We start from the raw sequence: 16,478 nt of genomic DNA, 5'->3' as shown, positions 1-16,478 counted from the left end.
CAAGCCTCGATATTATGGCCCTTTCAGAGTAACCAGGCGTATAGGTGAGGTGGCTTATGAGGTGGATTTACCGGCAAATAGCAGAGTACACAATGTGTTTCATGTGTCACGTCTCAAAAAGGCGTTGGGACACCGTATTGTTCCTTCCACGGTCTTACCACCCGTGGTTGATGAAGGGAAGTTGACACTCGTACCTGAGGCTATCATTGAGTTCAGGGAGAGGAATTTCAGGAGACGTACTATCACAGACTACCTAGTGAAATAGAAGGATTTGCCGATAGAGGATGTTACTTGGGAGAGCAAGGAGATTTTACAGCATCCGTAGTTGAGATTGCTTGAGGACAAGCAATTTCAGGAGGGGCGGACTGTGATGTCCCCTTCTAGTTGACATCTGTCAGCTGAGTAGATTAGCCTATCACTGACCCTCGTAGGCTGATGAGGTTGGGTAGAGGGTCCTCCAGAGTTTGTTTCACCATCTTCAGAGCAAGCACTCCAGGTCTATTTTTCGTTTGAGGTCTCCAGGACTCCATTTGAGATACTTTCTATTTTTAGCAATCCTGCTATTTATAGCCAATGGGTTGGGCAAGGACAGAGTATGGTTTGGCAGTCTCCAGTTCAAACGGCAAGCATTTCTGATGAATACTTAGAGGGATATTAATATTTAATTATTTTTAACTAAATATTAAATGGCGAACTTTAACGTTTTAATGTTTTAAAAGTCACTTTAAGTTATAACTTAAGTGAGGGTCTATTTCTCATCAGATGAGGCCAATTTTATATTAAATGGAAAATGATTTATTTTTGACACTTCAATAGTCAAAAAATAAATAATAAAAGTTAAAACTTCATTAAAGGCCAAATCACACCCTTCTTGGGAATCGCGCCAACCCTAAGTGGAGAAGATTAAAGAAGATTTTAGGTCTTCTTTTCATTATGCTAAGTTTTGGATAATTTGCTTTGGAGCTCTGAAAGGAGTTTTGGCCTAGGGTTTCAGCAGAAGATTATTGTGAAGTGATCAGAGGTATCGGTACAGGAAAACGTGGGATTCTTGTGCAACAGCATCAGAGGTTGTGAAATATCAACTGATCTTGCTCTTCCAGTTGGTTTCATTCAGGAGCCAAGTTTGTGCTTATTAATTAGAGAGGCACTATCTTTTCTCCAGTATTAGGCTGCAACAGCAAGAGGGAAACAGAGGCATCCATGGGAGATTTTTTATTAGTGGTTGTACGGCTGCCTGGAAAGTAGCGCCAAACACCAGAAGGGCTACGATTTTCATATTGGAGGAACCAAAAAAATATAAAAGAATAGCAAAAGGGACGCCTTGCCTATGTCTCTCCATCGGGCTAACATGCAAGTGATTCGGGTCAATTGGAAATAAATTATAGCTTGCTGTCATAAAAACTGTGTATGACCAGCAATAAGAAAATAAGGGTTTTAACAGAATGTCCTAGTATTTATCAGTTCTTCTCTAGCTTTGTTTGTTTATGTATTGAGCATTAATAAATGATGAATAGATGTAATAAGGGTTTGATCAGTATTGTTGAGTTATAAATTGATTTCCAGCAAATACCCATAGTTGTTTTTTGTGCTTGAGTTTGTCAAAATTATATTTGCTGTTACAAATTTGCAAAGAAGACATTTGAAACGCAACAGGTTCAGTTAAACGTTAGTTGTCTCAGTTGAGGGCCTTTTAAGGTTCCTACAATATATATAATATATAGATAAATATACATATATAAATATGTATATTTATATATGCATGTATATGTATATATATTTATTTATGTCTCTATATATATACACATTTTCTCTCGCATTTTTCCATACATTTCACAGATTTATTTATTGCTTTCTGAAGTAGGATTCGAATGTTTAAATTTTTGTTTCAAAGGATATAGAGGTTGATGTCTGACTCCATCTTAGCAGTCTGAGGCTGTCATTTTCTTTTAAGCTATTAATTGATTAAGTTAGTTGTTTATCCTTATCTGCATTCGATATGTTAGAAGGTGATTATGGGAGTTTCTTTCTATATCTCGGCTCTGGGATTTTCCTTGCATGTAAGTCTAGGCTCGCGAGGAGGTAGTTCTCTCGATGTGTCTTTGTAGGATAAGGGAGGGAATTGTTGGTTCCATATCCGTAATAAATGGCTTGTATAATATCTCCTACAATATCTGTGGAGTTTTGCAGTTACATTATTAAGGTTGGAATCACTATTTGGATGGCCTTTGGTGCTAACATCTTGTTGAGTACTTGTAGGAAGATTTTATGCAGGTTTTGTTATGATTTGTCTAGCAGGGCCTGTCCTCTGGACAACCTGGGGTTTTAATACTCTTTCAGGGAGTCTTCTTGATAGTGCTCTCTTAATCACAGTTTTACAGTTTACTCTATGTTATTGATCCTGGCTGATAGACCTTCTGCAGATCACTGGCATCATGCTTCTAAAGATTAAGATCCAGGCCATTACGGGCATAGCAGTTATTTTGTGGATCATGCAGCTATCTCAGAATTCCGCTTCTTGTAGCTTGGGCATATAGCTTAGTCGGCTGGGTTCAACCCGAGAGCATTTGTATCTGCCTCTGTTCCTTTTTCTTTCTTTTCTACTCTATGTATCATTAGATTCTGATCCCATAAGAGATCTGGGCGAAACCAGAGGTTTTCTTCCTCCATTCTTTCCTACCGGTGCCCACACTGAATGGAGTATGTAATCTTTTTTAAAATTAATAAAAAAAATTCTCAAGCCCCGGCCTTTTACCGATCAAAAAAAATAATAATAATAATTAATAAATAGATAAATTTCAAATAATCATTCGTTGGTAATTATTATATTAATTAATAATAATAGTTGCTTCATTTAAGATATATATATAACGATCAAGGAGGGAACATGACACATATTCAAGCAACTTAAAAAAGGAATATGCTTAATACTATTATTCAATAAGTTTCCTATATGATAAATTATCTCAAGCAGGCTAATCTGATTCCTTCTTTTCAACAAATCAGGCTTTATATCAGACTTTCTTTTATAACAAAAGGATCATTATAATATTTTTTTCTTATCATTTATCTAGAGATTGTTCATTTATCAATTATATTGCAAATCTAATTCGTATTCTACAAGTGTTCCTACATGGGACATTACACATTACAACATTAATATTGTTGTTTTAAAGATCAAAGAAAAACTAAAAGTAGGAAATGACTTGTCTAGTAATTGGTTAACAACAGATTAATTCAAACAACTCCATTTCCACTCACTTTTCAATTTCCAGAATTGGTAATAACATACACTCAATATTACAAATCAAGTACCAGGCGGATCAGAATGTCCCCTTCTAGCTAGACTTCAGTTTTCAGCTGGATTAGCCTATCAGTTGACCCACGTAGGCTGATGGGATTGGATAGAGGGTCCCTTGCAGCAGAGACCTAGTCATTGAATGGTTTATTTCTTCCCCAGAGTTCAATGGATTCAGTTTTGGCCTTTGTTTGGTGGTGCAGGGCTCAGTTTCACACACTTTCTATTTATAGTAAGTCCTTGGGGTCATGAGAGTCCAGAGTTACTATTTGTAGCAGGGCACCTGGATGTATTAAGTTTGGCGGTGTCACTTTCATTTCTCAGTTGGCTTGAAGAAATATGAATATGGGCCTAAGTGATAATGTTGATTATTATTAAATGATTATTATTAAAGGTGACTTTAATAATAATTAATACTTTGTTATAAATAATGTTATATTTGCACTTTAAGTTGAGGGGTCAAGTCATCATTAAAAGGGGGCCATGTTAATTAATTATTTGGGTGCCTAGACCGAGGGGGATATTAATTGTTATTAAAGTGTAAACATGTAATGTTATTAAGTGTTTTACAAGATGCTTTTTAGAGGGAAATTGACCTCCTCCAAGAGAAATATATAAATTGCCAAGAGAAGGTCGAATTTCTCATTATTGAGTATTTGTATCTCTTCATTCATGAGCGGTGGGAAGAAACCAAGGGTTTACAGCACTTTCAGCCATTGGAGAACGTTAACTCTTCAGTGTTGCAGCCATTCTGAGGTGGTGAAATATCCATTGAAGGTAGCAATCAGAGTGGCTTCACTCAAAGGTCATATTTGTGCAAAATGGAGAAAGATTAATCGAGGGTTTTAAGCAGATTTATGGTGAAGAGCAGAATACTTGTAGGGCTGTGTTCATTCATCGCTGGGCACATTAATTTCAGGCCATACAGCCTTCTTATTTCCAGCCGTACCATCTTCTGCCCTAGGTGTGTTCATTCTAGGCAAATCGCCTAGCTTTTTGGGTTCAATTCCTCATCAAGGTTGGCACCCAATTCATTGAAAGTATTTGGTGTGATTTTTGAGGAGGATGAATAATTGTTTGCTGCAGGAAGAACTTCTGATCAGATTTGCTACAGCTGCCTGCAATTCCAGATTTTGCAATAAAATATCATCACTTAATCTCCGGTTATGCATGTTAATGTATAAGTTTCAGAAGGAAGAATAAATAAAGTTCTTTTAATTGCAGCTTTGTCCTTATTATTTCTTGATGAGCATTTCATTTCCAGCATTTGTTTGGTTTGCGATTATATTCCCAAAAACACCAAAAAAAAAAGTACAAAAATTAGAAAACAAAACAAAATTTCAGAATTCATTCATCAATAGGCACAGGGTTTTTGGTTTGGGAGTACTTGGGTACTCTACACAGATCATGCTTTCAAATAATTGGGTTATATGCAACTTGAATTTGGATACTATTTGATTTGATCTTGGATTTGCAACCTTTCAAAGAGACTCTGTTGATTGACTTAAAGGAATGCAAAGAACGATACAATAATAACTTGATAAACATCAAAAGAAGATTGTCAAAAAAAAGATGATTGAATCCAAAGGATTTTCACAATTGCCTAACTACTTGTGCTGAAAGGATTTTAAAGAGGAGCTCAGTTTAGTAAGTCACATTGCTAAATAGAACGACAAGGCAAGTTGAATCATGGACTTTCAAAATTTGATATTCTATCTAAAAAACCTAACATACAAAGGGAAAGACACATTGATTGGAGTTCTCTTATCAATAATTGCATTCATACCCTGTAAATTTTTCCAAGATCTAATCTTTTCCCATGATGTCATATTTGGTATACTAGTTGGTACAAGCCCAAAAGCATTCAACAAATTGGATAAAGTTTACAAAAAGGTGAATGATGCTTTTCTATTGTTAACTATCAAAGATTTAGGATGGAGAACTATGTTCATATTTCTGACAATGCTAGAATGGTTATTCACAAGTGAGTTGATTGGTATTTCCAATTTCCCACCTTCACTTATATTGAGGTATGCAGTTTTAATTCCTATCTGTACAAGCTACCTTGATATCCAAGCAATCAGATTGTTTGGACAGAATTTTGTAAGAATTTATCGACTGCTACTAATTATTGCAAGAAAAGGCATAAGTTGGGAGCTAATTTTCCTATACAAATAGGGATTTATAGGCTTCCTAATGATACTGATGCTAAGAGTCTGAGTGGTGAAGTTTCTAATTTCAATCTCCTGTCAAAAACTACAACAAATCTAGAGACCACAAGTCATAAGAAAAATTGTAAGAAACTGCATGTTAAATATATACAGAAATAAAAATATAGAATAGCTTATGAAATGAAGAATACATATGACAGATATAAATATCCAGATGACAGGGCACCTTCCATAAGGCATGTCCCATTTAAGTGTTAATCTTTTATAATTAATGGTTCAATCAAATAAATAATATAATAGACATAGTACTTGCCATTTATATTATTACTCAGATAAGAAATGTTATATAAATAGCTATAGTAGTACGTTAGTAATAATAGGGAGGAAAGTCAAAAGAGAGCTCCCCAACAATATTGTAGCCTTGGCCATGTACAGAAAAATTCAACTAATTGATGCATCAGTTGGATAACTGTCTAAAAACAGCATAATGGTACCAACCATAATCAAGAAATGAAACATGTTCGCACATCATTAACACGGGTCATTTGTCACACAGCTAGTAATCAACCAACCTATACAAATTATGGAGCCAATCCAAACTAATACAAAGATGAACTTCATTTTTACCATATCAAAGTGTATGCACAAATCAAATAGAGAAATGCACAATGAACATACCAGGAAATCAATTTCGACATCGTCTGCATTTTTGTACAAGCGAACTACCTGGTTGAATTTCAATTCAATTTATCAGGACTTTTCCTACTACCTTCCCTCAAATATTTAAAAAATAATAATTACAGAACTGTGAGTACATGTACATGTGCATGTGTTTCTATCAACCTGCTAAACATTCAATATTTAGGCATCATTCAACATTTAGGCATCGATAAAATATGATGAGTTGAAGGAACTGAAACCTATGTATGCAATGCAACTTCAAATATCATTTTCAAATTAGAAATGAGATAATGGCAAAATATTCTATTTATTTTGTTATAAAGAATGTACCATTTAGTAGCCACATCCAACAATTACAGGGACTGTCGATTAAGAGCAATCTGGTTATTTTCTTTCTCCAAATTTAAAGTTAATTAAAAACAAGGTACCATGTACCATGTTAGAATTGCTAGTAGTTGTAACTTATGATTCTTTAGGATCAAACAATCAAAATGTGAAGGCACTATAAATATCTAATTAGTTTCACAAACCGAGAAAAGCCCATGGACTAAAAGTAAAAAGGATTATTAGCATGCTCTAGTTTTTCTTCACATCATTTAAATAATACATATTTTCTCAATTTTCTTTGAAATTTCAGTAATTACTTCCTTGGAATCTATGCACAAGATTTCTTATTACTTTGGCCAATATTACATCATGTTCGAAACAACAAGAACAATAAAAATTGCAGTTAATTTTGAAATTTTACATAAAAGTGTAGTCAGAATTGTATGTTACAAGGCTGGACAGATAGGGCAAACCTCTTGCAGTATATTTAGAGGTGTGACTATTAGGAATTTACCATTCACGGGCGTGGGGTGCTCCCCATGATTTTATATAGTCCCTACAGCATCAAGATCACCTACCTCTAGCAATTAGTGCATATCCTTTGTTGGATGATATCATTGCAATCAAGCTCAAACTCACGTTTCATAATAAGTATGGGCTAGTATTTGAGCCTTGAACCTTGCCAACTCAAAATCAAATACTTAGTATTTACATCTGATAATTAGTCAAGGTCATAATTAATTCAATGTGTCTAATGGTTTGGTTCCTCAATTTCTCCTTTGAGTGTCCCATGATAGCTTCTAGTATCAAAATGAGTTTTCCTTCATCATTCTAAGATGGCAAACCTTTGGAAAGTGCAATATACTGCCCTTTTGAGGCAAAAAACATAGAAGACATTGTGAACTCTCCTATTCTCTAGTAGTTATAACTCATAAGCTACTTCTCCTACCTTCCTTATGATTTGATAAAGACAATAATATCTTGGCTTCAACTTTTTTGCTCTTTTTTTTACAAAGAAGATTGCCTACATAGCTAAAGCGTCAAACAGACCATGTCCCCAACTTCAAATACTAATTTTGTGCATCATTGGTCCACATAGCCCTTTGGTTTATTCTAGGCATGTTCAAGATAATCCTTAAGATATCGCAGTACCTCTTGACTTCGCTTGATCATACTTGTAGCTTCAAACACCCTATTTTTGGTGATTACCAAATCCACAAATGTTAAAGCATTATATCCATATAAAGCCATAAAACAAGACATACCTATGCACATATGGTGGCAGGTGTTATAAAAGTGTTCTCACAAACGCAACCACTTTACCCAAGTTGTTTGCTACATGTTGATGTGTCTTTTGTACACGACCAAACACAAAATAAAATACCAAGAGGTATCTTATCCTCTCTTGAGTAAAGTTCCCGAATGCTGAAGATATCGCAGAAGGATCAATCGGAGGAACTTCAAGGTTCTGTTATGTAGGATCTCTACTCGTGGATAAGCACCAGTGGTCGTTGTGTTTGCTGTTTTACAAGGGACCTTACGTACTTTCAAGGAAAGATTGTTCGTACAACTACTTTTCTAATGAGGAAACAGGATTCTCTTAATACTAACTGATGTTTCAAAAAGATCAAAAGATGAAGATTTTAAGGAGGTGATATTTAAACTAATCCTAAAGAACAACTCAATGAGGACTGGTCTTGATAAAACTCTACCAATTTCAGTATTGCCAAAGATTACAACTCCACTGGAATTGGTGCGATCTTCTAAGGGGATTCAATGGTTTTCAAATCATCAATGGGATAGATACTATCAATTAGATACATATCAATACCACAACAATGATTGAACTTTCAAACAATCTTAATGCCTCCAGTTGACCACACAGAGCTTACAATCAGTAAGGAGCCAGTGGTTTGGATTATGAGTTTTACCGAAAATCAAGCACAACATTCGTCCTTCAATCCTAAAACTTAAATGCTATCTCTACTAAGAGTGATTCAAGAAGATAAACAACCATGAAAATAGCCACAAGGATTGCAATAAAACACCATAACTTCAATATTTCATTGATCTCATAGCCAATTAAAACAACAATTGTTCAACTTTCTCTCTTCACTACTTATTTCTCTGCTGCTAACAATATTAAACTTATTTCTCTTTTTTAATTCTAACTCTCTCTCCAACTCTTTGAAATGAAATGAGTGAGGGCTCATATAGCATTCTCAATAACAATGAACGGCCTGGATCAAAAGAAGATCAACGGCTGAGATTCTGACACCTAAACCCTAATTAGGGTTTGTTACAAAAAAGTCCCCATTTAGATAAACATTATCAATCCATAGCCAATAGGAATTGGCACAAATAACGAGGAAACATAGTCCAATGGGAATAAAGTTGCCACATCATTTTATAACAACTTTTCATCTAGAACTTTATTCCCTTTCCTATGCTCTTTTCTAGCATATTCAATGAATCTGGACGTAATCCACTCAATCTCAGCAATTGGAATCTCATGAAGATTCTTCATTCGTTCTTCCAGGTGGAGGACTTGATCAAAAGCAGTGAGAAGAGTCGTCTCCCATCCAGGTTCTAGCTCTTTTGTTTTCTCAATCAGGAACATAGTAGCATACATCCGACCTCGTTGCTCCTCTGTGACCAAGTACTCTTCCTTGCAAAAAAATGATCCTGATCCTATCTTCCAACTCTTGGACATCCACATCTGTCTCGATCTCAATCCTTTTGTCAAGGATCGTACACAACACATCAAACACCTTGTCTTGAATAGGGTGGATGGTGTCTTCAACTCAGCTGCATCTGGTATTGATATCTTCGAAAAGAACTTCCTTCATCTGGAGCAAAGTTGACCATTGCAAAAGGCTATGGGCTTCTCCATCCATTATCTTCTCTTGTGCTAGAATCTGTCTCGATGTCCTTCTTATCACTTGCAAGACCGGTATGACAACATCTCTAGTGTGAGCAAATGCATCCACAGTTATCAATAGATTATGAATGATCTCAAGAACCTGGATAGCCTGATGGACTGTCTTCATCATCCTTGTTGCAAATTCAATGGCGACCTTGGAAGATTCATCAATCCAAGAATTCATGAGTTGGGCTAAGTTCTTCATCCTTTCTGCCTCATTTACCAATTCAAGAGGAAGTGCCTGCAAAGGTGACATTGCTGGATCTTGTCGTCTCAATGGCTGACTAAGATGACTAAAGTAATTTCTCCAAGCACTAACCTCTCTTTCTAGCTTCTTATTCTTTTCCATTTCTTCCTCGAGTTTGTCATTAAGTGCTCTCACTAAATCAGTTGCTTCTTCCATAGCTTGTTCGGAGGTAAGTGGACCAAGATCAAAAGTCTCTAGATCATATTCCTCTGTTAGAATCTCATCCTCATACTTGTCTACCACTGGTGTAGCTATCTGTACCTTTCTGGATCCTGCTTCATCTCTAATTACCTTTGACATCTCCATAGCCTTTCTCTTTTCGACCTCTTCATGGGAATTTCCTATGAGACTTTCCAAGTCGAACACTTGTTCTTCCTCTTCAACCACAACTACCCTTGTCAGTCTTTCTTTTAGCCAATCTGGAATAGAAGACTTTCCTTCCCTCACTTGTATTTCCTTAGGCAGAGGTCTATCTTCTCTAAAGGGGGATGTTGCATCATCATCATTCCTTCCTTCTTGTTGCTCATTAGCCCCAACCTAGAGAGATTGACTTGATGAATGCTGAGGTGTTTGTCCTTTACCTTGTTTATCATTCTGCACCATGGATTCCATAGACTCATCAATCTCATACACTATCTGTCTTTGATCTTCTCTTTGACTTGTTTCTTTTTCATGCCTAGAAGATGTACTCAGTGGACGATCAGGATTTACTTTTTGCTTCTTCTAAGAAGGTTCTCTCTTCTCAAGTCCTTCCTTTCTCTTCGATCCCTTGGAATGAGAAGCATTCTCACTCACACTTGCTTCTCCTTCCTTTGTTCTTGTTTCTAGGGTGAATGTCATAGATACATTCTGCTCTTTCAACTTTTGATGTTGTACGTCCACCCATCTGCGAGTGCAAGTTAAAACGGGATCCATCAATGCTCTTAAGTCTGCAACTTCGGGCTCGTTCCAATCTACCTTCACCTCTTTATCCTCCTTCTCATAGGAAGATTGGAGATATCTACCACTGTCCTGGGCTTGATCGGCTACTCTATAAACCTTACATTTCCTGATGAGATCCCAGGGTAATCTAGAATGCATCTTTCTTTTCACCTCTATATCATCCTGAATATTCATCCAGAAGTCCTCTACTTGAAACTCATGCTTGTATTTCTTCCCGACTGTCTCTTCCATGTGACCATGAGGGTCAAAATTCTCCCTTGAGGCAAAGGATGTGAACGAATATAGAGATAACTCCTTTTCTGCATCCTCCGCAGCTTGAGAATTAGGACATACTTCAATTGAATTCCCTAGTAGAATGGGTATAGGGATTCCATTTCCATGCTTATGTCTCGATGCTCTAGCATAGGCTGCCAACTGTCTGGTCACCTCAAGTAATATTATCCTATCTGTAGGATACCTTGGCAACATATAGGGAGGTGAAGGGCATCCATGGACCCTGATATAGGTGAATTTTGGAAACTGAATGAACCATGCCCCATGCTTCTTCACAAGTTCTTGTGCCTCCGGAGACGATCGGTGATGAATCCCTCCTTGCAATGTCCTAGTGATATACATCATGAAGGTGTCATTGATTAGCTTGTAGTCATTCCTTGGCGGATGATGTAGTTGAACATAAGCATCACAAACTCTTATTTCTCCAGGTCATCTTCCAACAACTCCTCTATGTGGTAGCCCTGCATACTCAAAACTTCTGACTAAGGAATATATAACATATGAACTCATGTGAAATGACTTGGTAGGGGCTAGCCTCCTCAACTGTACGTCCAAGTTATTACTAATGATTCTAGCTCAATTGAGCTTTCCTTTTCCTTGGACAATCACTTGTATGAAGAAGAACATCCATTTGTCGAAGAAGAAGGCTTGAGAGGCACCAGTAACCCAATTGAGCATGGTTATCGAGTCTTTGAATTCTTCTTGGAAATCAATTCTGTGCGGCGTATTGGGAATCTTGTTCAAGCGAGGTCTACTCTTGAGTAACCAATTCTTGTTGATGAAGTTCAGACAGGAATCAGGATCATCCTCGTAGATGGACTTAGCTCCTTCCAAACTTTTGTAGATCATGTCTCTCTGCTCCGGGAGATGAAAAGCTTCACTTATAGCTTCCTCTGAAAGGTAGGCTAAGACAGTTCCATCCTCAGCTACGATCGTCCTGAATATGAATCATAGTGTCGAGCACATTCAATCATCAACTCGTGACACTTGACTGCAGGAGGGAAACCTGCGGCCTTGATGATGCCACTCTCAATTATCCTCTTGGCAACAAGCGACGACTTGCCGACGTAGGGCGCTTCCTGAAACTTCTTCACATTGAAGTTCCCTAGATTGGTGTCTCCAATATTGCTCCACTTGGACACGATCCTGGTCTCCAATTCATCGTTCTTTTGATCCTCTTTGATGAGAGCCTATCGGGTAGTGGATCCACTGGCTTTGGGGGTCGTCATTTGATACCTGCAAGAAACGCTTAAGTTAGGTTTGAGCATGATATCTTAAAATAGGAGATTTGAGACCTTTCAAGGAAATAAATAGATTACAATTTGAAAACAATGTGATAAATCCTTAGAATTATGAATTTCCAAATTGATATTACTTATAAATTAAATCAGATTATGCAAGACTTAATCTTACAAAGGATTGATATAGAAAATTAAATCAAATCTTCAACATGCCTTCAAAAATCTGATTATACGTACCTCCTCCTTGATTTTTAGCTATCAACCTTGAATAAATGGATAAAGGAAAATGGAAATTTGCTGGATAAGAGGTCTTTGATCTGAATTTCAGGTCCTTCCCTTTGATGACTTAACCTCCAATGAGCTTCCAGCCAGCCTCTAATCAGCCTTCAAGCAAGAAATTCGCCTTAACCAGTTTTCTTTAATCAAAAAATTCGCCCAAGTCTGTTGGAATTCGCACCTTTAGCTCTGCTCTTCCAAATTCGCATAGGAGAAAATGAATGATTGATTAATGATTTTAGAACACACCTCTCCTTTATAGGGCGCTCACCTCATTTTGCCAATAGGCCGACTTGATTAGTGCATAAATAAATAAAATAAAAACCCCTCTACAAGCTGGCCGACTTGATTATAAAGCAAAAATAAAATGTTTTAAGTGCCAAAGTGTGGATTTTTTAATTTTAGGATAATTTCAAAGCCTAAAGGTTGATTTTAGGTTGATTTTGCCAATCTTAGGAATTGCTTAATCAAGGTATATTTGCATTATTTATCAAAGATAAGGCTTAGCGAATGATTTGAAATAGGAAAAATGTGCCTTGAAGAATTTCGCTTGTGAATTATTTAAAGAGACAAGGTAAATCAAGGAGATGCTTTTCATAGTCACTAGAATGTCCATGATATGAGAGAGGTTTAGATCACTCCAAGGAGGCTTGTTTAACTATCTCACTTAGTTATATTTACTCCATTCATCAATATCTTTACAACCTTGTCATCATTTCTTTGCAACTTGCCTTTGTCTTAGTCCAAACAAGGTGAAGAATAGGCATCTCCAAGGATTTTGCCCTGGACCCTTTGGAAGGGTCAGAAGCGATTTCCTTGATTTTGCCTCAATTGCCTCATTTTTACTCCAAATTCCTCTTAAAGGTGAGCATATGCTAGCTTTAGTTTAACAAAGCCTAGGGATCCAAATTTTTAGCTTCCACCATGGGCAAATTAGGTGATGATAAGAATTTCGCTCTAGACCCCTTGGAAGGGTCAGGAGCGAAATTCCTTCTTTAGGTCAAAACTCACCTTTGTTTCATTGACAATCTCTTCTAAGGCAAACTCTAAGGTCCATTCACCTTGATCACTAACTTGGCTCAACATTATCTTGGAGGAAAACATGACATTTTGTGAATTTCGCTCTGGATCCTTTGGAAGGGTCAGGAGCAAAATTCACCTTTTAGGCTTAATTTTCCATCTCCTTCACTTTCAACTTATCTTGCAAGGCTTAAATAACCTCGCTCCAATCTTTTCATGTCCTAGGGATCAAAATCCTATCTTGACACAAGGGGGAAATAGTGGTTTTGAAGAATTTCGCTCTGGACCCTTTGGAAGGGTCAGGAGCGAAATTCACCTTTTCCTTGCTTATTCACACTCAATTTCATTTTCTTCACTTCAACTCATCTAGACTCCCTCATTTTGAATCCACTTCTCAACTTCGCAACATTTATTTGATCCTCACAAGGCTTAAAAAGGAAAATTAGCTCAAAAACCTAGCCAGGGACAAGACCTATCCAGAATTTCGCTCTGGACCCTTTGGAAGGGTTAGGAGCGAAATTCACCTTTTAGCTCAAAATTTGCATTTTTGGTGATCAAAAGTCCTTCCAAGGCAATCCAAATGGTTTCTCTCACCCTTGTCTAGGCCTGACTTCATGCAAATTTTGGAGAAAAAGGTGGTTTTTAGGGTTTTCGCTCTGGACCCTTTGGAAGGGTCAGGAGCAAAAATCTTGTTTTAGGCTTCTTCCTCCATCCTTTCAACTTGAATCAACCTCAAAAGGCAAGAAAACACTTCTCACTCATTTACGCTATAAAAACTCAAGGTTTGACTTGTCTTGCAAGGAAAGTAGATGATTGTAGAATTTTCGCTCTAGACCCTTTGGAAGGGTCAGGAGAGAAAATCTTGGTTTTGCTCAATTCCTTCAAATTCATGGATCACTAGCAACTTGAAGTCATTCCTAAGGACCCCTCCCATCTCAATTTACTTTAGTTTGCAATTGCCTTGGCATAAAATTGGGAAAAAAGGTGGTTTTAGTGAAATTTCGCCCTAGATCCTTTGGAAGGGTCAAGAGCGAATTTCCATTTCTAGGACAAAATCTCTACCTTTTATCGCTTTCAAACATTCCCAGAGGCAACAACATGTCCATTCTTCCTTTCAACATGCCTTGGATATCAAAACTTGGTCAAACAAAGAAGGAAATGAGTTCTAGGTAGATTTTTGCTCTGGACCCTTTGGAAGGGTCAGGAGCGAAAATCATGTTCTAGGCTTGATTGTTCATTTTTCCAACTTCAATCTTCTCTGGGAGGCAAACATAGATCATTCTCCACCTAAGGAACAAGGTTTGAAGCCCAAACAAGGGAGCAAATGAGGTTTATAATGAATTTCGCTCTAGACCCTTTGGAAGGGTCAGGAGCGAAATTCATACTTTGGGCAAAATCTTCATCTTTCAAAGCATCCAACTCCCTCTCAAGGCAAGAACATACCAATTCACTCCCCAACATGCCAACGCCTAGCCAAAACAAGGAAGAAAATAAAAGCTATAAGGATTTTCGCTTTGGACCCTTCGGAAGGGTCAGGAGCGAAAACCATGTTTTGAGCTTGATTCTTGATTTTTCAAACTCTAATCCTCTTTGGGAGGCAAACATAGATCCTTCTTCTTGCATCTCCACCAAGATCCTCACTTTGGCTAAGGGAAAAATGAGTGTTTTCAAGAATTTCGCTCTGGACCCTTTGGAAGGGTCAGGAGCGAAATTCACCTTTTAGGCTAGAATCCTTCATCTTTTCCACCTTTACTCACTCCCTAAGGCTAGAACATTCAAAAACACCTCCAAACATGCCTTAGAAACTAGGAAATTGGTTTGGACAAAGAAGAAATTGAGGTGCATAAGGATTTTCGCTCTGGACCCTTTGGAAGGGTCAGGAGCGAAATCCTCACTTTTGGCTAGTTTCTCACTTCCTTTCATCTCATTCTCGTCCAAACTTGATCAATTCAACTTCCTTCTATCGCAATCAAGACAATCCTCCGTCCAACTGGGTCTAGGCAAGGTCCAACTAGGTTTTTAAGGCCAAAGGAAGGCAAAATGGAAGATTTCGCTCTGGACCCTTTGGAAGGGTCAGGAGCGAAATTCTTCTTTTGGGTTGATTTTCATCATCCCAAGGTCTAAAACTTCCTCTCCAAGGAAAACATACATCAAAACCCTCTCATCTATGCCTCAAAAGTCTACAATTTTGGTCATATCCTTGAGCAAAGTGGAGAAAAAGGTAGATTTCGCTTTGGACCCTTTGGAAGGGTCAGGAGTGAAATCCATGCCTTAGGTCAAAATCTTCATCATTTAATGCTTTCAATCACTTCTTAGGCAAAAAAAACCTTGACCTCAAGACTTCTTGAGTAAACCAGGAGAAAAAAAAGGTGTCTACTTGGAATTTCGCTCTAGACCCTTTGGAAGGGTCAGGAGCGAAATTCATCCAATTAGGTTAAATTCACACCTCTTTCCTTCTCAACTTACTTCAAACTTGGTTAAGTCGACTCTCCTTATCACCCTTATGTCATCTTGCCATTCAGTTAGCTCAAAAATCTTCATTCTCCATGTCTTAGGCCAAAATTGAGGGTCGGGTGAGGATTTTGCTCTAGACCCTTTGGAAGGGTCAGGAGCGAATTTCCTCTTCCAGGCTAACTTTCGTCATTTTGTTGCTTCAAACCTTCTTCCTAAGGCAAAAATGCATTCCAGTCTCCAACACCGTGCAGTAGAAGTTTCGAACTTGGTCAAGACAAGGAGCAGAGCAGAGGAAACATGAATTTCGCCCTGGACCCTTTGGAAGGGTCGGGAGCGAAATTCATGGTTTTGGTTCATTTTACACCTCAAACCTCCTTTCCTTGCCTTGGATATAACTTTCCAAGACCTCTTCAATCATCATCAAGTGATTTTGCTCATTACTCCCTGAAATCACCTCCTGAATCTCCCCTTGGCCACTGACTCTGCTTAATAGGCTCTGACCTGGAGGAAAACAAGACTCTAACAAGAAACCCAACATTCCAGACCTACCCTGACCTGAGACCTATCATCTATTTCAACCAATCTATCCATCTTCATTCCCCTGAAAGGTAAAACACCTCTTGCGACA

General features: G+C 37.7%; 1 protein-coding gene across 1 annotated transcript in view; it reads right to left on the bottom strand.

The window, feature by feature from the left end:
• LOC131076799 (alpha-mannosidase) overlaps positions 1-16,478 on the bottom strand; it is a 162,077-nt gene that overhangs the window by 92,778 nt on the left and 52,821 nt on the right. The window contains exon 20 of the mRNA XM_058014130.2: positions 6,145-6,192. Coding sequence (XP_057870113.2) covers positions 6,145-6,192 — 48 coding nt within the window. The remainder of the gene's footprint in view (positions 1-6,144; positions 6,193-16,478) is intronic.

The sequence above is a fragment of the Cryptomeria japonica genome, chromosome 11 (assembly GCF_030272615.1).
Source record: "Cryptomeria japonica chromosome 11, Sugi_1.0, whole genome shotgun sequence".
NCBI lineage: Eukaryota > Viridiplantae > Streptophyta > Pinopsida > Cupressales > Cupressaceae > Cryptomeria > Cryptomeria japonica.
This window is presented reverse-complemented; position numbering and strand designations above follow the sequence as displayed.